Source organism: Phaenicophaeus curvirostris, chromosome 11, assembly GCF_032191515.1.
Source record: "Phaenicophaeus curvirostris isolate KB17595 chromosome 11, BPBGC_Pcur_1.0, whole genome shotgun sequence".
Taxonomy (NCBI): Eukaryota; Metazoa; Chordata; class Aves; order Cuculiformes; family Cuculidae; genus Phaenicophaeus; species Phaenicophaeus curvirostris.
In genome coordinates, this window is record NC_091402.1 from 12,650,412 (window position 1) to 12,677,974 (window position 27,563).

General features: G+C 39.9%; 1 protein-coding gene across 1 annotated transcript in view; it reads left to right on the forward strand.

The window, feature by feature from the left end:
• The window catches only part of ITPR1 (inositol 1,4,5-trisphosphate receptor type 1), a 174,831-nt gene that overhangs the window by 36,062 nt on the left and 111,206 nt on the right, over positions 1–27,563 (forward strand). The window contains exons 4-12 of the mRNA XM_069866030.1: positions 13,567–13,682; positions 17,085–17,171; positions 18,767–18,925; positions 20,212–20,310; positions 20,754–20,837; positions 20,922–21,068; positions 22,435–22,530; positions 23,136–23,180; positions 26,234–26,388. Of these exons, the coding sequence (XP_069722131.1) occupies positions 13,567–13,682; positions 17,085–17,171; positions 18,767–18,925; positions 20,212–20,310; positions 20,754–20,837; positions 20,922–21,068; positions 22,435–22,530; positions 23,136–23,180; positions 26,234–26,388 (988 nt within the window). The remainder of the gene's footprint in view (positions 1–13,566; positions 13,683–17,084; positions 17,172–18,766; positions 18,926–20,211; positions 20,311–20,753; positions 20,838–20,921; positions 21,069–22,434; positions 22,531–23,135; positions 23,181–26,233; positions 26,389–27,563) is intronic.

The following is a 27,563-nucleotide window of genomic DNA, read 5'->3' on the forward strand; positions in this document are numbered from 1 at the left end:
CCTGATTTGTGCCTAGTTCAAGAAGCTGATGTGCTTGTTTTTCGAAAAACATATTATAGAATTGTGGGTGAAAATTATCCCTAGGGTCTACAAATGGGTAACATAGTCAAGTGCTACCTCTTATGACTGCAATTTTCCTCTGGAGTCATAAATCTGGAAAGCTCTGTTTCAGATCTCCTCCATGGGAGAGCTGGCATGGGATGGTGCATTGAGTGCTCTTGTAGCTGTTGGTGCCAAGGGCCATTTTTTAGTGGCTGAAAACAGCAACTGGCACCGTAACAGGTGAAACAATGCTGTTCATATGTCACTGTTGATGTATTTCTTGTGAACTCCTATTAAATTTACAGTGGAGCAGGACAGAGCTGCAGTGATTTTAAAACACTCCATCATGCCAGTGAAACCAGCAATGTTAGGTCCTGCCTCTGAATGCTGTTTGCTCTGCATTTGGGGCTGCCTTGACTGTGAGTCACCATTTCAAGCTGTCCTGGCATCTCTCCACCAAAGGATTTCATCTGCCTGCACTATGGCTCCATTTCACTCTGCAGACCAAGAATCATAGAATAACCAGGTTGGAAGAGACCCACCGGATCATCGAGTCCAACCATTCCTATCAAACACTAAACCATGCCCCTTAGCACCTCGTCCACCCGTGCCTTAAACACCTCCAGGGAAGGTGAATCAACCACCTCCCTGGGTAGCCTGTTCCAATGCCCACTGACCCTTTCTGTGAAAAAGTTTTTCCTAATGTCCAGCCTAAATCTCCCCTTGTGGAGCTTGAGGCCATTCCCTCTTGTCCTATCCCCCAAGAGCTGCAAATCGGTCTTATCAAATCTGTTGGATGTAATCAGAGGGGTTTTTTTTATTTGCTTCTGCTGTTTTTTGATTCCCAAGTTCTTGTGTAGACTTGACAACCAGAAAACAGTTTTAATAAAACTATGGGCAGCCCGATCTAGTGGGACGTTTCCCTGCCCATTGCAGGGAAGTTGGAACTAGATGATCTTTAAGGTCCCTTACAACCAAACTATTGTATGATTCGATGATACAAAGAATTATTGGAAAAAAAAGAAAGCCCAAACAAAAAACCAAACCAACAAACAGTGTTTGAAGTGAAAGAAGGAAGAGAAGGGATTGGAGCAGACAATGTTAAAAGAGGACTTTGGTGCGTTTTTCTGACCTGTGAAGGTTATTGCTGCTTTAAGGCTACTGGCAGAGGTGATATTTGTGATCCAAGACAACTATCTTTGCTGACTCTATGCGGATATAAGTATATGATGTGTTCAGACAGTGATGCAGCTGGTGTTATTTAATAGCTTTCACCAGCCCATCCATTACTTATTAATCCAGCTTTCTTCCACACTCGTTGATATATTATCATTATGTCAATAAGACAGCTCGAACCATGGCTTAAAACATTGAAAATACCTAATTATTGTTCTTTATGGAAAAGGACATCTTAAAAAATGGATGTAGGACTAAGTGGTTTGAATGTATTTTCTCTAGACTTTTCAGAACCAAATACAGGTAGGGATGTGTGTATTATGGTAGCAGTGGTCATGCGTTGAGGGTGAGATGGTAATGCATAGTCCTTTTTGGCATTTCCTTTGGCAGTGCAAACATCTTGATGCATTCTTGTTGTGGTTCAAGGACTTAATTAAACTTCCATCACAAGGATTAATTGGAGACCGAGAAAATCTGTGAATCTCTATGTTAAAGAAAAATTTTCTGTGCTGTAGTGATAGCTAGATAAAGGTTTTAAGCATCCTTTTTTTTCCTCTCTTCATTGCTGTGAAGGCCTCCCAGTTGTGACTGTCAAATGCCACACTAATGTACAGATTTGCTCATCTTTTTGCAGCTGGCAGGTGAGGGGACTGGACTGAATGGGTCTGTTGATTCACACACACTGTGAGAAGGGAACAATTAATAGGCTTTGACATTCAGTAACTGGCAAATATTGTGTTCTTGAAAGTAAATTGGCTTGGGAAGCAAGCAGCATTCAGGATTGAACACAGAGGTGGATGCTCCATGCTTTTTTTTGGTAGGGTGCTGATGTGACTGCTGCGGAGAATAAGTACAAATTAGAAAGCCACATGGAACACCCGAAAGCGTGAGGCAGTGGAGCACCTGCTTTGTGCTCCAAGCGGTGCAGCTGTTGTGGCAGAAAGATAAGAAACCTTGAGGTCCATAACTTGCATGTTCTTACTGTGGTAGCACTGTAATGGGATTTTTTTGTCGATCTAGTCTCAAGGATTTCAGGGAAATAAGTCGGGTATTGTCATGTGAAACTACAGCACCTCAAACCAAACTTTTTGGTATGCTTAATAGCTGGACAAGAGGTTGAAGAAATGAAACCGAAGCCTTCCTTCACAGGTATGTTTTAATTCCTTGTTTTATTATATGAAGTTTTGGTGTTCCTCTTGCAGGCTTTTACAATGTGTTCTCCAGGGACATAATTAGTTGTGATAAACTGAGTCCTAGGAGCTGCTATGTCCATTGGAAAATAGACCCCAAGTTAAGAGTGTTTATTTCTGCAAAAGGCTTGTGCTTGGAGCCTGTATGAAACATTCCTTAGAGATGGATGATAGCATGTGTGACTTCTTTTCTTTTTTCTGGAAGATAATAGAGTAGAACAGCAGGCTAAAATAAATTGAATGACATCTATGTGTTCTCTAAAAAGAGAAACAAAGAAAGAGAAGAAAAAAACAGTTTAGTTTCATTTGAAGTTAAAAAATGAACAGTCTTCTCTTAGCGACTTCACTGTTGTGCTTGTTGCGTATTGGCAGCCCTGTACAGCAGGGTGAAACGTGTCTCAATCTAGGATACACAGTGCGTTTTTAGTTGGTTTTTTGGTTTTGTATGCTCACTGCACTTGTGTGCCAAATACTTCAGGTGATGGTTAGTGCCCCAGTCAGTGTCTCTCTCCAGAGGTTATCTATGGTGATTCCGTTGCCTATTTATAATGACAACATTTCATTATAAAAACACAAACCCTAGTAAGAATGTGCTGTCGGCTCCTGCTGGCTGGGATAAATGCCTTCAGGCCTCTGCTGGCAGGCTCTGCTTCCGCTTGTGGTCGCTGAACATTTGTTCTTCCCATTTGCAATCCGGTCTAGTGAAGCTGGCTTATTCACGTTTCTATTATCCAGCTGTCTGGCTTTTTTTAATACAGTATGGCTTTGCTGCATCGGCTTCCAGCTCTCACTTGCCTTATTTGGTAAAGCAGTGCTCTTAAGCTGTTCCTGGAAGGGGCTGTTTTACTAGTTTAGGGACTATTTTCCACTTTCATTTTTGATCGCTAAAGCTATGGATTGGGTTTCAGCAGTGGTGCTGGTGTAGCTTAACTCTTCAATGCTGTCAAACTGGAATATTGTGCTTTTTAGAAGTGCTTGAAGTGTTTTGTTCTCTGCTAGCACACTGGCGTGCTGCTGCAAGCAATTTGGAGCAGAGGCAATATATGGCAGCATTTGTCTTTACAGCGTATATATACCTTGTCAGCATAATCTACTGTTTCAAATGACAATCAAGAGTGCGATCTTCAGTGCTAGGGCTATGTTATAAGGGACTTGGCCACATTTTAATTAGCTGCATGATTTGTTGGTGTCTTCTGTGCCCCTTTCCTGAGGAGTGTCATACAGCAACAGAATGAGCTTAGACAGATTGAGCAGCATCATTTGATAGGCTTCAGCAGGAGTGTCTCTGGTCACCTGCCAAAAGGATGGAGGCCGTTTAAAGCAGAGAGAGGGAGAGGGCCTCAGTAAGCGAGGTGAAAGACTCAAGCCAAGCCTAGGAACAGAAAGCAAGGAATAAAGCTTTCAGACTTGAAAAACAGATGTGGACACTGGTGTTTCGCTCTCTTTCCCTAGGAGTGCGGCACAGTTCACTAGCATGACTCTGCTCTATTCAGTTCCAGGGTGGCGTTTCGTATAATTAATGCATGTTGGAGTTTTTTATTTATCCTTGTTTTGCTAAGCTCTTCAAATAGGGCTGTTCAAGGCCACCTATGGCCAATTTACTGGAGTTCAGAACATCTGTATGGCAGCACATGCCTTATGGATGCTCTCTGCTGCTGCCAGCATAGTCCTGGGTGTCTGATGCCATGCTGCTGGTAAGTGTTTTTCACAGCTGACTGTCCTCTGCAGGCCCCATAGAGAGGGCGATGACTTGGGAATTCACTCAGAATTGCCTTGAAGATTTGAAGAAACAATCTGACAAATGGCATTGTGGTTCAGTGGGGGCATGAGTCAAAGGCTGCCCGTAGTTGACTACATCCAGGGAAGAGAAGGAGAAGGATGGGCGCATGTGGCAGTGCGGTAGGGAAAGATCCAGGCAGTGCAGGAATCTGTTTGAATAGGCATTGTTGATACTGTGCTGTTACAAAAAGTGCAATTGCTGCCTTGGAATATATAAAAAGAAAGATTGCCAAAAGATGTAGTAATTTTTTTCAGTTTTAATTTCTGGCAAAGCCTCAAGTCAAGTAGCTTGTGTAGTACTGCACCTCATGCTTCCAGAAAGATATGAGCCGACTAGAGAAAATCCAGAGGAGGATGATGGTCAGAATCGAGACTGATTAGTCTTACCATCTTGGTAGCTGTTAGACAGAGGCAGAGGAACCTGTACATACTGTTAGGCGAGGGAGAAGTTCTGTTCTGCATGCCCAAATGGAGATGGAGAGGAGCAACGGGCGGAGATTGTAATTAGAAACTTGTTAGATAAAAAAGTAGTGGAGTGCTTCAATAGTTGACTTTGGGAATTAACCAAGGAACGAAACAGGCATAGTTAATCCCACTTTTGGGAGGGGAGGGGTGAGCTAAGTAAGGTTTCTAAGATTCTGCCAGTCCTGTGAACCTGTGGTATTGGCAATTCTGCAGAAGGTAGTGGGGGGGCAGAGTTTGGGAAGACTGCACTTGGTGCAGAAGGAAAGAAACAAAGATTTCAGGCAAGGGATCCCAAGCACTTCATTAGTGTAAGAAAAAATACAGCACTGAATTCAGTTTTGTTATTTTTTTTGTTCTTCTAACCTAGACTTCAACAATATTACCAAAGTTTATTTAACTTCCTTGTATCTTATGCTTTGGCAATGTGTGTGCTTTCTTTACACCAAATGCTTTTAAAAGCTGAAAATCAAGTTACTTTATTGAACAGCTGAAGAATTTGCTTTTTATTTTGCACGGTGTTGCAGTGGCTCATTTCTTATGACATGCACACAAAACATTCTTAAGTGGAAATTAAGATGTTCAGTTATGTCAGCTCTGTCTAATAGCACAACTGTATTCTTTCCACACTGCTCAACATTGATGCTTTCAAAGGGTGTTTGAAATTTGATTGTTCTTATTCTTCCAGTGCTCGGACTGTCCAAGCTGTTCCCTGCTTCCTCCCCCCACTTCCTGCCCCATTTAGAGCAGGAACGTTGTTCCGGAAAAGCAAGAACAAGCGAAGAAACAAATGTGATAATGAAATCCTAGGGGTGAGGAGTTGAAATAAAATGACATGTGGCCAGCAGATGGATAACCTTTGACTTAATGCTCGTGTAAAATGCTACTGACCAATGCTGAAAAGATGTGAAGAGTTTGAGGAAGAATATCCCAGGGTTTATGTTCTGAGAATTGTGTTTTACTACCTTGCAGGGAGATTTATCATGGAAGCTGTTAAAAGGGAAGTAGTGGATGGCTTCCCAATTTAAGAATACAGATCTCAAGGCTGGGACAAATTGTAAAGCCACAAGAATTTACTTTATAATGTTTCTGTGCCTCTTATGCATGTTAGTTTGCTGAATTCCCTTTGTGTAAAGTACTTTTCGTTGTAGTATGTATAGCTTAGTTTTCGTAACTTGTTGGAGAGAAGAGGAGATTGGCCTTTGGACTTTCTTCTTAGCCGTGTTTGCCACTAGGCTAGGATGTATTTTTGTGCTGGAATGGAGATGAACGTGAGTTAAGACAGTAAAAATAGTCACTGAAACCTAAAGTTTTCTTGAGAACCCGGGTTAGCTTAAATTAATATATGCATTTGTGTATGCATTATATATGCATTAATATATGCAATTGTGTATGCTTCACTGGAGTTTTCTGTGGTGGTTTTGGGGGTTTGGTTTTTTTGTTTGTTTGTTTGTTTTTTCCCATTTCCACCTCTCCCTAATGTTTTTTTTTTTTCTGGCTTGTATTTGTTACTAGCCAGAAGCCATTGTGGTGATCTGACTCTTTCTAAAGGCTCTTTAGATGAGTCTTAAGTAGCTTCTCTCAGGCTAAGCTATCCTTATAAATTAGAGGTATTCCTTAATGCCTTCAAAGATACCTGCCACCTTCACACTCTGTCCTGAAGAGTTTTCTTTGAAAGTTTTCTTTTCTTTTGTAGAATTTATAGATTTCTTGTAGCTTGCTGTATCACCCACCCAGGGAAACATCATCCATTGTGGAGCCACAGTTCAGTGACAAGGAGGCTGCCAGTTTTCTTGTATTCTTTACCCTGGCCCCTAGATGTTAGATGGATACGTTTAGTTAAATGCATCGGTGTTTTCTGCCCTTTCTGGCTTTGTGTTTTCACAAAGCATCTTCACTCAGTGTTGCTCGTACCAGAGACTGAAAAATGAATCTGATCTTTCCTGCCAATGTTTCCTTTTGGAACTGCCTGTATATGCAGTGTCTAAATATTTCTCTCTTTTCGAGTAGCAGCTTTCTTTTTGAAGGAGACCAAAGAGGTTACATGCAGAAATAAAACAAACACTGGTGTATTCTGAACTGTTTGGTACCGAAGATGTTTACATAAAGGTGCATTTCTCATTTGAGTCTTGTGGTAGTTTTTTGGGCACTTCGCTACCATTGTGGTCTTGATAGCTTTTGGCGTGTTGGCTGGGTGGTGTTTTGGTTCTTTATATACCGCAGGCAGCATGTCCAGAGCCTCATGAGAAAATTGTACCTGAAGGTGAGGAGCTATGCGTTTACTCTTCCTTGTCAGAATAAAGTTACCTTGCTCAGTTTTCACTGGAGAACATCTTTATCCCACAGTAAATTTCAGTGCATCTGTGTTTGATTGTAAAGTTACTAACAATATTGTGTGGACTCATATACTAGTTTATTCTGTGTTCAAGAAGCCATTACCTTTTAATTAATGTTCTATTAAGGAATACTGTTCACTTAATAGGCACTAATATTCCAGCCGATATGTCCAGCTCTATAATTTTACATTCTCTGAAATCACTGTTGCCAACTCCTCCCTTTGTTGGATTTGATACATCAACTCTAAGTTAGGAACAATTACCTTATTTCCTGTGTTGGTACAGCTTGAAAAAATGAAGCAGTGATTTCCATTGGTAGATCTATGCATGAACGAGTACAATGGCAAGAGGGTGGTTACCCTTATGTCTTGCAGATAGGAATTGAGGGTGGTTATTTTAACAGAAAAATTAAGGTATATTTAGATCGTAGATCATGCGGGTTCTCCATTTAAATTTTGGTTGCAGGGGTGATTTTATTCCTTTATTCCGCTATAAAAAGAAAAGCATTGAAAGCCTTTGGAACAGGCGAGGTGCAAGAGCAGGCTGAAGGGAGGTAACAGACGTCATAGCAGCAGAAACTTCTAATATATTTTATCATGTAATTAGTTCAGTGTTTGAACCCTGAGTGACTGAGTTGCTTTGTGGGTCGCACGTGTGATTTTGATGAGATCTCTGGGCTTGGAATAAAAATGTCTTCGCTAGTGCTTAAATTTTCCTCACTTGTGGAATGGCAGAAATGTTGGCAATGTGAGATTTGACTTCAGTCATCTGCTGCTGCACCAGATGTGTACAGTTTGGGTTTATTTTCTTGCTTGTTTTGTTGGAGATGCACTGGGTGCCACTGGGACAGCAGGTCAAGTGTTTTGTGCATCCTGACAAAATACATGCTTTGAAATGGTTTGCTGTACTCCCAGCAAAGCTTGTTCTCTGCAAATTGAAAATGAAAGGATGTCTTCTCATCACCAAGACACTAATTTCAGTAGGATCAGGTTCTTTTTTTTTCCTCCCTCTTTATGGAAATGCAGAAATGATTAATAATCAACACATTTCTGTGGCAGCTTTTGTTCTATATTCTTTGAACCTCTTAGGCTGTCATCTATTCATTTTAAACCTCAGAAGGAATAAGTATATAAATAGACGAAGTAGTAATCTGAGGGCTTCTGATGAGATGAAACTTGCCTGTGATTGAATATATGCATTTTGTATTATTTTGTATGCCTTCTGCATGAAAATATTTCACTTCAACACAAAAGAGGTCTTCATTTTGTCTTTAAATAAATAATCTCTTCATCCTGTGGAGTGTTATCATCCTTGTGAGTGCATTAAAGCTGTGCAGCTTTCATAAATACTAAGTCAAGAATTTGTTTGCAGCATTTCTATCATTGCCAGCTCTGTTACTACTTCATCATCTTTGCTGCTATTTTTTATATTCAAAATAAAAATAAAGAAATACTATCCTTATGTTTATTCTGTCCTGTGAAGCAGGCTTTGGCCTTGGGGAAATATCAGGTGTCTATGTATAGAAAAGTCTGAAGAGAAACTGCTGAATTTCAACAGGGAATGCAAATGTTCTTATAATTTTAGTATTGCTGCGCAAAAAGGAGTTTGTTTTTTTCCCAAGTAACGAAGAAACAGCTGTGTTAGTGTTAAATATTCAGTGGGTTTTGTAAGTGACTTATTTAAATATCTCCATCTTTATAGATTTCCCTCATCTGAAAGTACTCTGAGGTATGATTTTTGAGAGAGGAAGAAATAAATTTTCCTGACTCTTACCTTTCTTCAGCTGGCATTTTGTAAAGTCTGTGTCTCTCTTTAAAAAAGAAGGACACACTTCTTTTTTTGCCAACAAAATATTTGATGCCTGCTTTCTTTAATTGCAGAAAAATTGATGACGACTTTCTACTAAATGCTTAAAATAGCCAGGGGAGATTTGGAAAAAATGATGAGTGGTATATTACACAATCGGCCTGGCTGAAGCTTAAAGTGCTTCCAGATCATTTAGAAATGAGCTTGCTGGAGAATGGCAGAGTGAGAAAAATTGTGCTGCAGCTCAAAACTGATTTGATATCTGAAAGTAGCAAAGATTGCAAGTTTTAATAGTGGCTGGTGTCCAACTGTCACCCAGCAAAGGTACCACAGACAGCTTTGGGTGTCGGCAGGGTCAGCTGACCAATTTTCTGAACTCTCTTCATGTACCAAGGATAGAACTGATGTAACTTAATGCCCCATGTGGTGGGGAAACCTTCTAAGGGAAAGCTGGAATTGCATAGGTATGTTTGAGTTATGTATTTCTAGGCAGATTGTAATGAAAGAAGGTGATTGTATCTCAGGTGGGCTCAGAAATTCTTCACTTGTTTCTCCCAGGCATTCCAGCCTCTCAGTTGGTTAGTTACCCAGTTAGTGGGTATTTGCAGTTTTGGACAAGTCTTGTGTTATATTTTGTAAAAAACACATAGACGTATTACCTAAATGCTATTTAAATTCCCACGCAGGAGAGCCTGTTTTTAAAAAAGAGAGGAAAAATCAGTCTGTACAGGTTTTTAATTTTTCTGTGAAAGCAAAAACTGTGCATACCTGATTGAACTGAACCTGACAATTAGAACAGGAAAGACTTAGCCAGCAAGCTGAAAGGGCAGCACCAGAGGGAGCTCACAGATCTTACGGTAAGCAGAGCAGTGATAGTCCTTTTCTTACATCACATTCTATGTCTGTTAGCCCAGATGCTATTACCTGTTTAGAGGGACTAGCCATATGATAATTTTCACTTGCCCAGCAGCAGCTTATTTGTCCCTACGCACTGTAGTTCCTGTTCCCTACAGGGGAAGTTGGAAGCCCTGGGAAGCTCAAGACTGGTTGAAGGGTTCTGTTAGGGAATGCTTTTCCAGCCCAATGCTTTTAAGTTTTGCTTGTTTGGCTGATTTTTTTTGTTTGTTTGCTTGCTTGGGTTTTTGTTTGTTTTTCTTTGTTTTGCTTTGTTGTTTTCTTTCTCGGTACCTTTCCCAGATGTGTTTTTTTTCCCTAAAAATGATTGGCAAAGTAGTGTGGTGATGGTTAAGGAAAAAAGCTCAGGCTTTTCTTTCTAAAGTTCTGGTTCCTTATGCTTTGGGAGTGTAAGGTGCTTGGATGATGAAGCTGGGAAACCTTGAGAGATGAGGATTGTCAGGGCAAAACATAATCCCTCCTTAAGTATTAGGTGGAGACCTATACATTGCTGTCTTGGGAGGGAAGGGGAGGGAAGGAGGAGGAGTGGATTAATCAGTTGTTGGGGACCGAATAAATTGATTGGCTAGATGGGTGTGGAGTGGCAGAAAATGTTCAAAGTTTGGAGACTATGACTAGGTAGGAAAGGAGCAAGGTCTAGTACAAGAGAAAGGAATGGAAAAGGGAGAAAAGAAAATGAAAAGCAGTGGTAGAAGGAATTGCAGTTGGAGTAATGCAGCCGACAAGTTTTTTCTCCATTGAACCACTGAATACCACAAAACACGGAATTTTCTAATGTTTCCAATATCCTTGCATTTGGTTATTTCTCTGTGATGCTGGTACAGGCAGAAGTTAGCCAACCATTGCTGACAATATTTTTGTGAGCTGCAGGTGGCAGAGGCCCATGTGGGGATCTAAATGTCCAAACATTAAGAGCATTAATGTATCAAATGGTGCAATTATAGTCTTACTCAGTCCAGTTTATTAAAGGCAAAGTGATTGCCGATGAAAGAACAGGATTTAACTTGGAAGCATTGAAATGCCTATGTAATACACGTCCGTGTAACCTTCATTCATCATCTGCGTGCATGATGGGGTAGTATACAGTTACGCAATCACTTTTTCTGGCAGGACCTTTTTTCATGTTCAGGCTTGTTGATGTGTCATCATTTCATCAGCAGTTACACAGTATTTTATTTTTATACTTATTCAGTGTGTAATTCTGCTGTTTTTCGTTGTATATTGTGAAGATCGGAAAAGAAAATGCGTTCCTTCATGGTTAATACTTAAGAAACAGTGAATAAGAAAATGTAATTACTTTTCAGTAATAGCTTTATCACCTTGGGTGTGTGGCTTACGCTGTGTGAATCTGTGATAAGAGCAGATAGCGGATTGTTTCAGCTGCTTTGGCTTAATTTTGAATCTCTTAGAAACAGACCTAACTTCCACAGTGTAGTGTCTGACAAGTAGCTGGTTTCTCTTACATAGTCATCACTACTGTGGGATGCAGATTGCTGACCGTGATGTTACTTAGCTTGCACATCCTTGCATGTTGATTTTTGTGAACATAGAAGCCCATGGAGTCTGAAGAGCTAAAAGTCTCCTGGCTGTAAAATTCATGTAGTTTGACCCATTGTGAAATACATTCAGTACTAACCAGCCTCTTGCAATTGTATCAAGGTGAATAAGGCTAAGGTTTACTCCTCAGCCACCTAATAGAGTTCACAGAACAAATACTAGAGAAAAAATGTTGGGTGCTTTTGTTTGTTTTAGATTTGTAGCTTTGTAACATAGGAAGAGAACCTAAGGAAAACATGATGTTTTCCCTTCTTGCATTGGACAAGGTCAAACTGTTGTAGACCTCGTCCCTCATGCTGCAGAGAATAGAGGGGGTTGCTTGCAGTTAGCAATGTAAAAGTTAGGCTTAACTTGACAACTTTCTTGATTGAAAAGGATGGGAAAAAAGTACACTTACACTGTGACTAAATCTAGCATACAATTAATTCTTCTATGCAGTTCTGTGTGTTAATTGCTGTCATTGTGTGAACTGATGGTTTAAGCAAAAATAGAAAATTTTATAACTGGGGTGTTGCTTGCAATGCATAGTTGTAGCTTAAAGTGCCAGCGTGCAGTGGCTTTTTGGATTTGTTCTGTGCTGTCAGTCTCTGTGAATCATCTTTATGTAAATGAGAAATACATCAAAGAGAGCAAACCTGGAAAGTGTGGCTTGCACTTCGTTTTCAACTTTTCTTGATTGTTCGGAAGCTGGTAGTGTCAAAGTGGAGGTGAGTGTTACTGGATAGATGTAATTAAATCCCCTTCCACATTCCCGCAGCTCTTTCTCACTCTCCATAGTATGTGTCACTCCGTTGAAGGTCCCCAGTGCGATACCCAGCGCCTACTGCATCTGTTACTGGTATACTGGGCCACCAGCTGAGTGGGCTGCAGGAATTGCAGTGGTGATTTGGGACAGGTTAATCATCCCATTTGGCGGTTGGTGGCTCTCTGTGGGATGAAACAATAATTTACCATCTGTGCTTCACCCTGTTGGAGGGGGATTTAGTTTTGAAGACAGACTTTTGCCCTTCTGTGAAAGGTGTTTGATATTTGCCCAGTGTGCTCTAGTGGTGCTTTGAGGATTAATTAAGCAGACAGGCAGTGTGATATCAAATGAGTCTTTTCTTTAAGAAAGGCATGAGGAGAGTGAAGGTGGCAGTCTCAAACAGCATCCTGAGGTATAATTATCAAGGTCAGTCTCTAGCGGGTCTCAGTCCCCTCAGCTGGTTCAACCTGTGGCAGAGCTGTAATATCTCATCTTCAGTGTGGGGATTTTCCCTTTTTGGTTGATATATCCATTAACAAGTTAGCCCCCAAGCAACTGTGCTTTTCAGACAGCGAGGATAAAAGCCCAGGTAGGTCTCTCCTCAGCTTGCTGCTTCCCTAATTGCAGTGCTTGCCTGTGATGAGAGTACATGAGGAACCTTGTGAAATACCATGAGCATTAGAAGCCTGAATTCTTACATCCATGCCACCAAAGAGGCGCTGGGAACAGCCCTTCTGGCTTTTTTGGCACTTTGTTTAAACTTCTAGGCTGCTACTTTGGGCACTGTCTTTGAATAGCTTGATATATTTTTTTACGTGTTCAGTTGCTTAGCAACAGAGAAGACAAAAAATAGTAAAGGCAGCTAATTTGGTTTTATTACTGATAAGTTAGCATCTCTTCATTATGAAAATATATTTTTAACCAGACTAATGAGCTGCAATTCCTGGCTTTTGCCAGGCAGAATGTTAAATAAACAGTGTTGATGGACAGGGTAACAACCTGCCACCCCGAAGGGGTTGCTGTTACCTGGAGCTATGCTTTGACTGTGCTTGTGCATGCTATTGTTTGGGGGTATTTTATGTTGCTGCTACTTGATTAGGTGAGTATCTCCAATTCTTTGGGCCTCCTTTTCTTTAGCAGTAGAAGGAATTCAGTTTAAAAACTAAACGAATGAACCAAACCACAACACCCAACCTAACATTAATTGTGTGACGTAGTGTACATGTTAAAGTAAAGAAATGGAAAGTTGTAAGTGTGTAAAATGGATCTGTTTGCCTGGGAAAGCATTGAAATGTGTTAGCATTTTAGTATGGCAGCGTTTTTGACTGGGACAAATATAATTTTTCTGGTGTTGCATCAGATGTTTGGCAGCAACATTTAATTTTTATCATTCACGGGGCAACATTCCTGTTGCTCAGAAAAGCATTTGTCTGATCAAGAGCTTTTTGGAATTTGTTTATAAACCTTTCCTTGCTCCTATAAACCTAAACAATGTTAGCAGCAAAAATCCATACAATTACAAATGGTTGAAGCAATCTTTATTTTATCTTTTTTATAGATTGCCTGTTCAAACTATGTCCTATGAACCGGTACTCTGCTCAAAAGCAGTTTTGGAAAGCAGCAAAGCCAGGAGCTAACAGCACAACAGATGCTGTGCTACTCAATAAACTTCATGTAAGTATTCATGTTTAGGTTTCTGTTCATCATCAACACTCCCATCCATACTGCTTTAAATAAGTATATACAATCAATTTGATATTGTTAACCCAGAGACACCAGGAAAGCATGTGGAAATCGGTACATGAGACTCCTTTTGAGACGTTCACTGGATGTAGTTCTCTAAACATCCTTTGATTTATGACAAGATGCTGTTCAAGGTCTGTGTGTCCCAATACCAGTATGTATGGTGCTGGGTTGCAGTCATGGCTTTTGTCATCAAGATGTGCTAACCTGTAGTAGTGAACACTTTGTGTGGTAACAGCATAAAAGTAGGACCTGTCAAACAGTTATGCAAAGTAGAGGATTCTCAATCATTGCATCTCAGCGTGGGAAGTCATGGGTGTTAGCTGTACTGGTAGATGCCATCTGAGCTGCTGATTTGGTAAATCTATTGGGATTCCTCAAACAAATGTAGCTGCTTTTGATACACGTAAAGGCTGTTGGATAATTATGAGTAATTATAAGGCCAGACAGCCTCTCCTTCCTTATTAGCTTGCAGTATTTAATATTTTCTGGGTAAAATATTGACATTGAGGAGTTGAAAACCCAGTTAGGCGATTGATTGCTGTTTTTAGAGTTCCTATATAAAGAAAGCCAACTTAAATGAAATACCATCTGTTGACTTTAGAGTTAAATAAACTCTATGTTTATGTTAAAATTACATAGCTAGAGTACTTCATGTCAAAATTACAATTCTAAATATTTTTAGTTTCTTCAAGCCTGTATTAAGCTCATTGTAGATTCAAATACAAAATGGCCCTGTAGGAGAGTGTCATTTGCTGATTGCCATATGGCTGCCTTGCTCCTGCATTTCACAAAGGCTGAGTGTTTGACTCCTTTTGCTCCTGAAAACATAATTTTATAACATTAGAAGTATTAGCTTGACAAGTAGAAAGCTATTTTGGTACTGGCTGTAGCACAAAGGTCCCTCACTTGTGCGTGCTTCTCCTGCTCCATTAATGATGATAAGAGAAGCAGACCATGCCAGAAGGCTTTAAGCAACAAGAGATTCTGGGTTTGGTTCTTCTGTTGTGGACTCTGGGGAGAGCTTATGCCACATGTTGTGTGTGTAAGTTTGTGGATTTTAAGAGGAATACATGGTCTAAGTATTGCATCATATAGAAGAAAAGGAGTTTGTAATTGTCTGGATTACAATGTCATTTAAAGTTGTGTTCTCTTTCCTCAGTATGTGCCAGTTTAGGTGTTTGGGACCTGTTCCTATTTGTCTGACACTTTACCATTTTGTATCAGGGTCCCTATGGAAATACAGGATTAGATTTTTCCAGGATTTAGCCCCAGCTGAGTGATGTTTGTACTGAAATGTATCACTATTCATGAACTGCTTACTTGATGAGGTGAAAGGATTTGAATACTTTACAGTTTTATTGGTGTTTATTTAATACGTGTTACTTTGACATAAAGGCTAATCTTTATGTAGCATTTGCCAAATCAGATCTTCAGTGACCTGGAACTATGACATAGTTCCAAGTAATTTGGTCCCACACACATAACTCTTAGATAAAAGCTTACTTTTATGTTAATCTTACTGTATGTGTGTCATCTTTTCCATTTGTTGGCATGTGGAATATGCTAAAAAAATCTGCTTTTTACATGACGGGGTGGGGGGGTGGGGCTATGCCCTGAAACATATGCGTACTATTATCTCTGCTTGTGATTAGGTTTATCAGTGCATATAATTTCTAATGAAATTGGTGATGCAAGATATTTTCATCATCGCTTGCCTTTTTTGGCTTCTGTTTGTCTGCTAGTGGAATTTATTTTCTGCTGTGGAGTGCTCAGTGCTGAGGTCAGGTTATTTTAAGTTAATGCCATTTAAGGGATTTAAAATCTGGGACGCTTGTCTGTCTTTGGTATCAAGAATCGTTGCTGCTTGAGAAGCTGACATCTAGTGGCCAAAGAAAATGTTTCTTTCTTCTTGAGGGATTGCCGGTTTTGGTATGTGTTTTTGAAATGCATCCAAAGTCTTAATCATGTTGTCAGAATAATCTGTTCTCTTTATAATACACGTGGCAGCCAATCCAGTGCAGGGAGAGAAGTCCTGTGTTCCGTGACTCCCTTTGATAGTTGAGAGGACCCTAGTATCCTGAAGAAATCCTTTCTGAACAGAGTACTTCGAAATCAAGCAAAAAAAAGTTTTATTAAAATAATAAAGAGAAAATTATGCTCTATCGTATTTCTGAATATTTTTTTTTTTAATTTAAATGAGCAGTGATATCCCAGGTTCTCTGGGAGCAAGAGCTGGCTATCATACCTAGCACAACTTCTAAAAATAGCATGTGTGGTGGAAGCTGAAGATGCTGAAATTTTATTACAATATCCAGCTTTCTAGCTGAGCTTTGTCCTGTGCTATCACTACTTCACCTTACTACATTTTGAACTGTGGGCACCTCCAGGAGAAAACTGGACATACTGTTGTCCTTGAGATCTGAGACCCAAACCACAAACATTGATGTTTAACCTCCAAAAAATTCTAGTTTTCAGTTATTCTCTGCCATGAGATTGTCATCAGTTAAAGCAAATATAGGGTTTTTTTAATGAAAAAATTGTTTTGTGTGAAGTAAGGGGGAATTTCTTTACCATATGAAATGGTTTAAAAACAGCCTGGGCAAAAGAGCTCACTACCTTTAAAACAAAACAAAGTGCAAGGGACTGGTTACAAATTGAGTTATTAAACAGGAAAATGTATCCCTATGATCATTCAATTTTGCAAGGGCTTTCCATTTTATTATGATGTTACTGTGATAGGGAAACACAGACTGTATTTTCACAGCTGGTCATTCATGTAATGTGGAGTATCCCTCAGCCTCCTGCTGGAGGAACTCTGTGCAGCTGGTAGGTTAGGGGCTCATGGATTTGGAGCTGCAATGGGCATTTGTAAGTGTCCTTTAAATTATCCTGCTGCATGGTGAGGGTGATTAAAGCCATCAGGAAAAGGCAGGCTATGGAAACCAAGGTCAAGTAAAGATTGAGTTGAAGTCCTTTTCTTTGAATGTGTATACAAATCAGTATAACGTAATGTAGGCTTCTTGGTTTGAGCCTTTTCACCTCCCCTCCGTAGGTGTGGTGTTGTCTTTTCATGACTTGTCTGGGTGTTTCATCTTGGTTTTTTTTTATTTCAGAATTTTGTTAAATTCTACCTGAATTACTGATTGCTTAAATGGTGTGTGTCTATCTTCCTAAGCAATTGAAAAAGAGAATTGGAAAAGATGCTGGGAAATTATGCTCTTTCAGATGCTTGCTGTTTTTCCAGTATTTTTAACTAGTCTTGAAGTACCTCAAGTGTTTGACTACACTTTTTATAAAACTGTCAGCAATTGAACTGTTCTTCAATTTCAGCATGCAGCGGATTTGGAAAAGAAGCAGAATGAAACCGAGAACAGAAAGCTGTTGGGAACAGTCATCCAGTATGGCAATGTTATCCAGGTAGGCTTTGAACACCTTTGGAAGCTGTATAGGATTTTGCTCAGACTCCCTGCTCAATGACATTTCAATTTTCTGGAATTCATGGACAAGAGTCTGTAGCTTTGCAGGGTGTGATAGTGTCATGATGTGGGATCCAGTGAAGCAAGAACTGGGTGTATAGCTCTGCTATGTATATCTGTACTCTCACATTTCTTACTACGGATTGGTTATGGTTTTTTTTGAGGTCAGCATATGATTGCTCTGTTCCGAAATACTTCATTAGAGTTAGCCATTTGGAACGTGGCACAGGCACTGTACAGGGCCAAATATGGTCTCTTTCAAGCAAATACTGACACATCAGATGGTAAACTGACACAGAGAAGGAAAAACAAGCCATAAAAGTAATTGTAGTCCATTGAAGCAAAGGATATGCCAGATCCCAGGGAATGGAAAAAAAAAAATACATCAACACCAAGAAAAATGGAAAGTACAGTAATTGCATAATTCAAGACAGGTCTTTAACAAATGGAGGACATAATATGCACCAGGCGCTGTTTCACCCTGGAAGGAAAGCAGACCTATTTTCAACTGGTAGAGTGCCTCAGCACTGGAAGTATGGATAGTTATGTGGGTGTTTTGAGCCCTAGACTAAGGAATTCCTCTGCAAATGGTTTTATTTTATTACTGATGTAATACCAGCCAACGAAGTGGGCGGCCGGGGCATAAGGAAACTGGGCTTTGTTGTACAAGGAGAAATGGGTTGGCTGCCCTTTGAAGCAGTTGCAGGATTTGGAGCAACCTGATGAAGAAAGAGCAGGGAAGTCCCTGCCATGGTTGAATTATTTGTGCTATTGGCCTAAGTGTTTGAGGGGGAAAAAAAAAAAAAATCTGCTTTTTGTGATTGGGCTACAAACATCAGCACTGTTCAGAACTGTGATAAGCTTTGCCCATGTTTTCCCATAACTCTCAAATGTTCTGTGAGTAACCACTATTTCTGGTAGTCAAAAGGCATGAACAAGTGCTTTCTATACACAAGTTCTTGTCTGCTATATTTACTGGGCTTTTAACAACAGTTGGCTTGAACTGGGCAAGCTGGAAGCTGGAATGTGACCTGTTACGGCTTACATATTCATGCTGATGGTGTACAGTCTGCGAGGTGGTACACAGCGGGGGAGGTTGAAGAATGGGAGCTTTTTGAAGAGAATCTCAAAAAAAGCAGTCATGTTTTCTGCTAAATGAGAGCAAAGCAAGATAAGAGCAGCTTTACTTCTCACCATGGTCTTCTTACCAAGGAAAAAACACCTAGTCCTCAGCATTTTACAACTTTTGATCCTGGGTTTTTGAACAGGCTCTTGTAAATTAACAGGAGTTTAATGTGCTTATCATATACCGGAGAGAGGGACCATTGGATTAGCTGAAGAAGCTTTGTGCTGTAGGACTCTGTATATAAACTGAAAGAAGTGTAAGTGAAAGTGTGCCTGAATTAATCAGTATGTTTGTATGATTTAGTTTTTAACTCCTGTATAATACTGTGGTTATCTTATTCACGCTTGCTATTTATATTGAGGAGAGGAAAAATGAGCATTCTCAGAACTGAACTCTAATTCTTATTCTAGCTGCTTCACTTAAAAAGTAACAAATACTTAACAGTAAATAAGAGGCTTCCAGCTCTGCTAGAGAAGAATGCTATGAGGGTGACCTTGGATGAAGCTGGAAATGAAGGTTCCTGGTTCTACATACAACCCTTCTACAAACTGCGTTCCATTGGAGACAGCGTAAGTGCTGAGGAATATCTTCATGTATTACTTTGTGCATAGCTTGGCAAAGCTTGTTTCAGGAGGCCTGCCTTGCAATTAATGAAATGCACAGATCTCTTAGTGCATGATGTTACAGGAACAACCTTTTTCCTATGCTGTCATGAGGGGGAGGAAAATTGCTATGGTAACTTGTATTTTGGAAACGTGGAATGATTTAACGTTGGAGGGAATAAGGGACCTAATTACACTAGTCTCTCACAATTCCTGTCCAACTCAAAATGGTAGGAAATTTTGAACTCCTTCAGTAGATTTGGAACAAAGAATTAGCATCTTGGTTTTCCGTGATGTCACTTTTAAATCAAAATTAATCATCGTTTTGTGCATGAAGAGTGAGGTGGTAATGAGGCTGAATGATCTTGTTAATGGGAAATCTGGAAAATAATTGGGTCTGGATTAAATGCATTACTACTTTAATCTCTTAATCTCTTTTTTTACAAATCTGAATTACCTGGGTATGCTATCTGTCTAAAACCAAGCTTCAATGTGCTCTGTAGTATAGTCCAGATACATATGCTGCTACCTTTATTGAATAGGAATTATCAAATAGGAATAATTTATCCTGTGGAGTAGCTGCATAAATTTTGGTGTGGCTGTCCTTTTCTGTGGACATGCACACACATAGTAAAGCCAAAGCACAGAGCAGCAGTGTTAGTGACCCTTAAGATACTTTAAATGGTATCAATTCTCAGATGCTTTATCTCTGAGAACAGTTGTATTCAGTACAGAAAAGGTTTTTTGGTATTTACTTGAAGTAAGACTTTGCCCTGGAAGACAGGAAGAACGGGACTTTTGCTGCCCATAATAAAGTGCATTTGTCTTTAGTCATATCCCAGCCTGGGCAAGAATCTGATTTTACAAATGAAAGTGTGTCTTGTAGGAGGAGGTTTTTTAGCTGATCGTTCACTTTAGGAATTATTTTTTAAATGTTAACCAATGGAACAGCTTCACGGAGGGCAGCAGGTAGGTTAGTTACCAGAGTTGCAGTCTGTATTTCTTCTGCAAGCCTGATTCCAATAGTATGGGGTGGGGTGGTTTTGTTTTTTGGTTTTTTTTTTTTGTTTTGTTTTCTGACTGAATGAGTGTGATGAGCTAGTTTCTGAAGCAAACGGAATCCTGGTTTTCATACTCAGACTGGCATCTCTCCAGACTGCTAGAAGGTAATTTCCTTCCATCACTCCCATTGAAAAATGAAAGAGAGCTTTCTCAGGTTGCAGATATCTGTCTGATTCTGCACTTCTCTACAGGTTGTCATTGGAGACAAAGTAGTCTTGAATCCTGTCAATGCTGGCCAGCCTCTCCATGCAAGTAGTCATCAGCTTGTCGATAATCCGGGATGCAATGAGGTAAGGGCAGATGGGTGCAGCTGGAGCAGCCATACTCTGTATATTTCAGCTAAGCTGCTAGTACTGATAGTAAGTTGGTTGGTACCTGTGATATTCCTTAGGAATGGTTATCTTGTTAATCAGCAATTTAACAGAGCCAGAAAACTGTTTTCATATCTTTTAAGCATTAGATAGAATACTTACTTTAATCTCTCTTGCTTGACTGGCTAATAATAACATTTTCCTTCAAAAACAAAAGTCACGGTACAACGATGTGTAGCAAGTTGGCTCTGTAGTTACTTGTTCTGGAGTAAATATAGGGCTTTTATTTTTTTTTCTTTAGAATAAAGGAACAGGGTCTGCAGTGTTCTGTTGAAAATGATCTATAAAGTAAGGCAGTAGTTTGTGCCAGTATCTTGTGTAGGCAGAAGACGGTGGGACTGATGGTTTTGTTGTCTTTTTAGGTCAACTCTGTGAATTGCAATACAAGCTGGAAAATAGTCCTCTTCATGAAATGGAGCGATAACAAAGATGATATTCTCAAAGGGGTAAGTTTTCAAAACTTTACTTGCCTATAACTTGTTCACTTATGGGTAATGCTTGTGTTGACCATGCTGTTTGGGCCTTGACAGGGGGATGTGGTAAGACTGTTTCATGCAGAACAGGAGAAGTTTCTGACTTGTGATGAGCACAGGAAGAAGCAGCATGTCTTCCTGAGAACGACAGGGAGACAATCAGCCACATCTGCAACCAGTTCAAAAGCCCTATGGGAAGTAGAGGTAAGAATTATAACTAAGGCTGGAGGTTGCTTTGTAGGAACAATTACTGTTTAAAAGTATGTGTATCTGGATTTCCTTTTTTAGGTTAAAAGTCTTTGTAGTGTTTGAAGATTAATCTTAAAATTCCTGTTCTTGCTGTGCTTTCAGTGCAAAATCAAAACTGAGTTCTCATTTCTAATCCTGCAGCATGTATTTTTCAAATACAGGTTCTTGATGATTTAGAAAAAGGGAACAGATAGACATCTATGAAATCATTTTCATACCAGTCACTGAAGTTTAACACCAGCTATTAATTTCAACTGTCCTGCTGAGTGTACCAAACACTATATTTTAGGTGTGGAATGACATAATTACGCATGTTTTCATTTGATCGGAGATTGCAACCCTTTGCTACTCTCTGTGCATTATTTGTTTGGACCATTTTTTTTTTCTTGACTTTTAAATAGCGTGATTAACACCTTTGCCATCACTGGCTCCTTAGAATATCCTTACTCTATTGGTACGATTTGAGTTGTTTTTTATGGTTTTAAATGTTTGTCATGTGGGAATCATAAAATTAATTGTAATGGTGGATAGGTGGTTTTCATATTATTTTGATGTATGTTGGAAGCCCACCTAGAATTAACATTTTAGCATGTTACAACACATCAGTAGCTTCTGTAGTAACTGTGTGTATGCAGTTACCTGATGATAAATGTGAGGCAGAGGCAAGCTGGTCCTTCCCAAAAAAGCACAGGTCAGCTATGCTGAGTTTTCCCTAAGTGGATGTACCCACAGAGTAGCCAGTATGAAGGATGGGGTCATCTGATGTTGGAGGCTCTGCTCGCTACAGGAGAAGTTAGAGAGTCAATATGACAGTCTTCATTCTTTTGTACAGCATTGTTACACTTCAAACATTTCTGTTAGAGGTGTCTTCCCTCACCTGCTTTCAGAAGGTCGAAAATTAGTTATACCAAGAAGTTTAAGTATCTAGTGTGACTTGTCAGGAGGTTTATTTCAAGACTTAGCAACACATGTACCTATAAAGCACCGTCTTTACTTCTCTGCCACTTTGCACCATTATCTTCCTGCCATCACTCACCAGACTCCAATGGACAACCAGCCATGGCCAGTGACTTTGTAAAAAGATATTGTCATTTGACAGTGAACAGAAGGTTCTTGTTTGTAAATTGTTGAGGTGAACTGATTGTAGTCTGCTCAAAGTATTTACTGTACTGAGTGTTGTTCACATATGAAAACTTGTTTCATCTTTTCTGGAGCTCCTTGTTTCTTTTTCCCTTACCCGTACATGACGTATGATGAATGCTATGTTTGAAAAGTGAAGTTGCTTATGTACAGTGTAAATGTGGCTTCTTTTTACTTGCAGGTGGTGCAGCATGATCCTTGCCGTGGTGGTGCAGGATACTGGAATAGCCTTTTCAGATTCAAACACCTTGCTACTGGACACTACCTAGCAGCAGAGGTAGGTGTTGGGTGATTGCTTGGAAGCTCTGCCTTTCCTTCCACGGTATTTCTTTCCTTTTATGCTTCCTGAAAAGCTCCCATTTCATGGCCTAAAAATAGCCATAGAGGAGGGGAGGAGAGTGGTGTTTGGGTCCTTAGTATAAATACAAAAGTACATGGCTAAACACAGAAAACGAGATGATAGACTTGAAAGAATGTAATAATACAGGGGGAGACTTGAGCTTATTTGACTTTCTGTAAGAATTCTAGAGGTAGTAACTTTTTCTCCTGAAAAGAATACGCACTAAATAGTATCCTGTTATGTGGTCAGTAGAATTAAGAAGAATTTATTAATAGATCAATACATCTCTTTCTCCTTCAGTGATTATCCTGAACAAAGTAAATCTTTCTGCGTGTTTGCAGATTACATGAGTGCTTAATTCATGGACAGACAGATGCCCTGTTAGAAATGACTTGATTTGCACAGTATATTTATTCTGCATGACTGGTAGTGCTGTAGCAGTAGAATGTATCTTCTACAAAATAAGTTTAGACCGTGCTGAGGTTGTTTCCCGCTTCCAGCTCTGCTAGAGTTTTGACGTGCCTGTGATTCTGTTTCATCAGGTAAACCCTGACTATGAGGAAGATGACCTGGAGTGTCAATCCTCAGTAAGTATAGGCAAGAGTATGATCTTGCCCCTGATTGAGGAGGGCTTGACACAGACCCAGGTATTTACCTGGCTAGTTGAATAAATAGTCCAGGCTTTGTTGCTAGTGAAGAAACTGAAGAACTCCGAATGATCTGAAGGCTTTTAAGGCCTATCCAGACCAGTGGATATTAAAAACTGGATTAGGCTTTAGTGAAGAGTTGTTTTTATGTTACCTGGGCCCCCTCGCTTCCCCTCTTTGTAGCATCGCTTTTTCTGTCTTCCTGTTTCTTAAACCTTTGCCTCCTTGAAGCACTCTCTTGAACAGATCTGAAAAACAAGTTGTGCAAGGTGACATTGGATGACAAGTATCCCTGCCGTAGTGCAGTGTTCACGTAGTGCTGTGCCAGTCAGTTGTCTGATCTCCTTGTTAAAGAAACAAATTCCCTTACTCCATTTAGCTTGTCACAGGAAAGCCAGGATAAAGGGTCTGGAGAGCAAGAATGGCAGGGTGAGAATAATTTCCATGCCATTCTTCTGATTTTCCTGTGAAAGCAAGTCTGTGTTGTGTTTGGTAAATGTTGTTATGTCAAAGACTGAGTGTGCTGGTGCTTTGTATTAATAGAAGCTTCTCTTTGGTGTCAAAGTAAAGCGGCATTGCTTCAGTAGTTGAAAACAGATGAAACTGGAACAGAACTTTCCATTGTGGATTACATTTTTTCAGTTGGATTTGATGGTACGCTTATGCAGTTTTCTTGGTTATTTATCCTGTGTTATGCAAGATTTGCTCCATTTGGATATGAAAAAGAACTAATTCTGATTTTTAAAAGGAGGTGAATACTTTGTGATGCTTTGAAAACCCTGTGAGATGGAGTTTTCCTCCTAAAAGGATTTGTCACTACAGCCTGGTCATTAAAAGGCTTATCCTTGTCCCCACATATCAAGCTGTTTCTCTGATTATTTCTGGGTGGCATTTGGCAGCAAACATCAAACTTTGGACAGCTTGATTTCAGCAAACATACTTGAAAACTGAAAAAGTGACCTATCAGAGGATGGGGGCATCCAACATTGAACTATTTTATTGGCTTAACTTCTTGAGTTAGTGTCAAGGTCTTTTATGTAGGTATGCGTACTGTTGGTGTTTTGGTAATGTCTCCTTCTGGTAAGTGCAGTAATAATGATAATGCACTGGCTTTGGAGCTGTGGGCTTTGTGCTTTCTGTGTATTTACCACTAGGTGGCAAAAATAGACCATAAAGAATAGGATCAGGAGCACATAATTAATTTCTAACACAAAATTACTGCATTGTTTAACATTCATTAGTGACAGGATAGTATAGGCTTGTTCTATCCAACTTTATCCCAACTCCAGCTTTATGCAAATGTGAGCTGTCTGCAAGACTGCAGGTTTTTTTGCACAGCTCTATTTTGTTGTTCTCTCTTTATACCTCAGTGAGGTACGCAAGAATGGAGTTTAAATGGGCTGGAGTGAGATGCCAGCTTGTACCCTTGCAACGTTAGACGGGACTGCTTTTGTCAACTTTGGGGTGGACAAGGTGCTCAGGGACATGGTTTAGTGGTTGATAGGAATGGTTGGACTCGATGATCCTGGAGGTCTTCTCCGACCTAGTGATTCTGTGAACCTTTAGTTCTCCTTGAATTGCCCATATCCTGCTACCTGATTACTGCTCATTTTGAGTTTTGTTGCAATTTCAATAACTGACCAGTTGTCTCCTGAGGTATGGATTGTGAATACAGAGCAGCTGCCTTACTGTGGAGATGGAGGCAGCACTAATTTGGAGAATTCATTCCAACTGAGAAAATTTCTCCTGGTGTAAAGTCACCAGATGGACTCAATTCAGTATGTAGTTGCTCCTTCTCTTGAAGGCACACTCCCAATGTGTATTTCTGTTCCATACAGCTAACTCTGTGTTCCCATGTGCAAAATCAGACTTTAAATGTCACTATTTTGCAGCCAAGTTCATTGACTACAAATGTGCTAACTATAGAGTGTCCTGAGGAACAAGCAACATTAGATACCTTTTCCGTATGTTTAAGGATTGCAGCTTTGAAAGACAGGTACTTGAGTGCTGACGACTTTGAGTGCCTACATTCCACTGGTGCCAAGATCACAGAGATGCTGACGGGATTGGTTGACTGATCACTTCGAAAATTACATCTGGGGTTTAGATGGTTATACATGGACAGCTGGCTCCTGTGTCATGTCAGACAGCAACTTTTTTTATTGACTCATGATAACTGGTAGTTCCCTAGGAAAGGTTTTATAGGAAGTTGCTGTTCCCTTTTCTTAGTTTATCTTAATTTTTCCTACCCGGTTGTTCCCTTATCTTGAAATCCAGTTTTATTCTGTTGATGTTAGTATCTTTACCTTGTTAAAGGAGGATGGTAGTTTGATAGCACCTTGGAAATAAAGATACTTCTGATACCATGTCCTGTACAGCATATCATTGTGTGTGAGTACATCAAGCTGAAGTGTAAACAGCAAGACCTCTAACCTCTTGATTAGCTTTGTTTCATTTGTCTGTGACTGACAAAGGCAAGTCCTGTTTTTGCTGTTGAAGTTGATTATTTCCCAGCAAGATTGCTGGTATACAGTGTCACTGATTTTTCTGTTTGCAGCTCACATAATTATTTTGTTAGAGTGGTAATTGCAATATGTCAAATATATTTGAAGAGCTAGTATTGTCAGGGATGGGGATCTTAGCTGATGTGGTTTGTCTGAAATTAGCCAGAGTTCCTGGTGCTCTGTGGGATGTCTTGCTGACAATGCCAGAAGAGACTGAAAATCCCCAGCCATACATAACCTGTGTGGTTTAGGATTTATTATGTTTGTGATCTAGAAATACTGAGAAGTTATTAACACCAGGCAAACTGAAAAAGTGGTTGGCAAGAGCAGCTACTTGTTGGTTTACTAGTGTCCTAAAGCCCAGCTCTGTTAACTGATACTTGGAGTGGCTCAGTAGTGTCTGCAAGTTGCAGGACATATCTATTTAACTGTAGGCAGGTGGGTTTGGAGGGCTTGGTCTGACTGTTTGTGATGGGATTTCTTCCACAGCTGGATCCTGAGCAGGACGCCTCCAGACGAGGCTTGCATAGTGCTCAGGAGAAGATGGCATACTCGCTGGTGTCTGTGCCTGAAGGAAATGATATCTCCTCCATATTTGAGTTGGACCCTACCACCCTGCGAGGAGGAGACAGCCTTGTCCCCAGGTACAGCTAAGCTTACTGTCAGAACTGACCATCTGCTTTTCAGTTTTACTTTTTTCTTTTATTTATTTTATGGTAAAGCAATGTGCCACTTTTTTTTAGTCTTCCTCAAATTAATCTAGAAATTTCTAGAACCCTGGTTTACAGCTGAAAAAAATTGAGATTAAGTGATGTACTTTCCAGTGAACAAACTGGGACTAAAAGCCTTGAGTGTCCCATCAAACCACTCCTGTGACCTGTCTGTATTACGTTAGCTAGAATGTAATATCAAGTATTTAGCAGTTGATTTTCTCTTCTTCACTTGTCCTTTACTGTTCGTATTGTACCTCTTGCTACTCAAAAGACACTGCCTTTAAAAGATGTACAGTCTACATGCAAACTCTTCGCTGTCAGTGAAAAGGCCTAGCATATTCAATCTGCTTTATCTTATCAACTCTTCATCATCAGACAGTTGAGCAGATGTTAGCATGGCCATCGAAAGAAGCCGTTCTGGCTGCCTCTTCTCTCTTTGGGGCTTCCGTGGCTGTGTGGAGAGAGGAGATTATACTGCAGCTAAGAGATTGTTTCTTATGCTGGCCCAAGATGCACATGTGACTGTGGTTTGATGTCTTTGATAAAAGAGCCAATACGTGCAAAACAGTTTTTCCAAGTATTTCTGGCAATGGCACTAAGTATGGAAACTGCTGTCCCCATTGGAAGGAATACTTGTTGACAGAGAAAATTGTTGTGTGCTGGCCATGTCTTCTAGTATCTTAATGGATCTTTGATGCTTGTACAGCATGAACTCTTCATGTAGCTAGTCTGAAAATTCTCAGTTTAAAAAATACAACATAGATTAACAGGGAGTTATCAGCTGAAAAATACGAAGGTAAGGGAGGAAGCTGACAACCTGGATACACAGGAAGTGTTAGGATTTGAAGAAGTTTCATTTGTTATTGTGTAGCAGCTGAGTTACAGCAACAAAGAAGACATAGTTCTGTTCTACAGCAAAATCTATTTCATCATATAAGCAGGTTCTTAAGGTGAATGAAATAAAGAAAAGTATTATTTCTGTTATGGTATGTGGCAAGGATAATAATAGCACTTATTTTTTTATACTTCTTTTGCCAACGTCTTGCAATTCAAACAATGCAAAGATTTCCTGCCTGGGAAGGTGACTCGTAATTTGCAACTTTTGT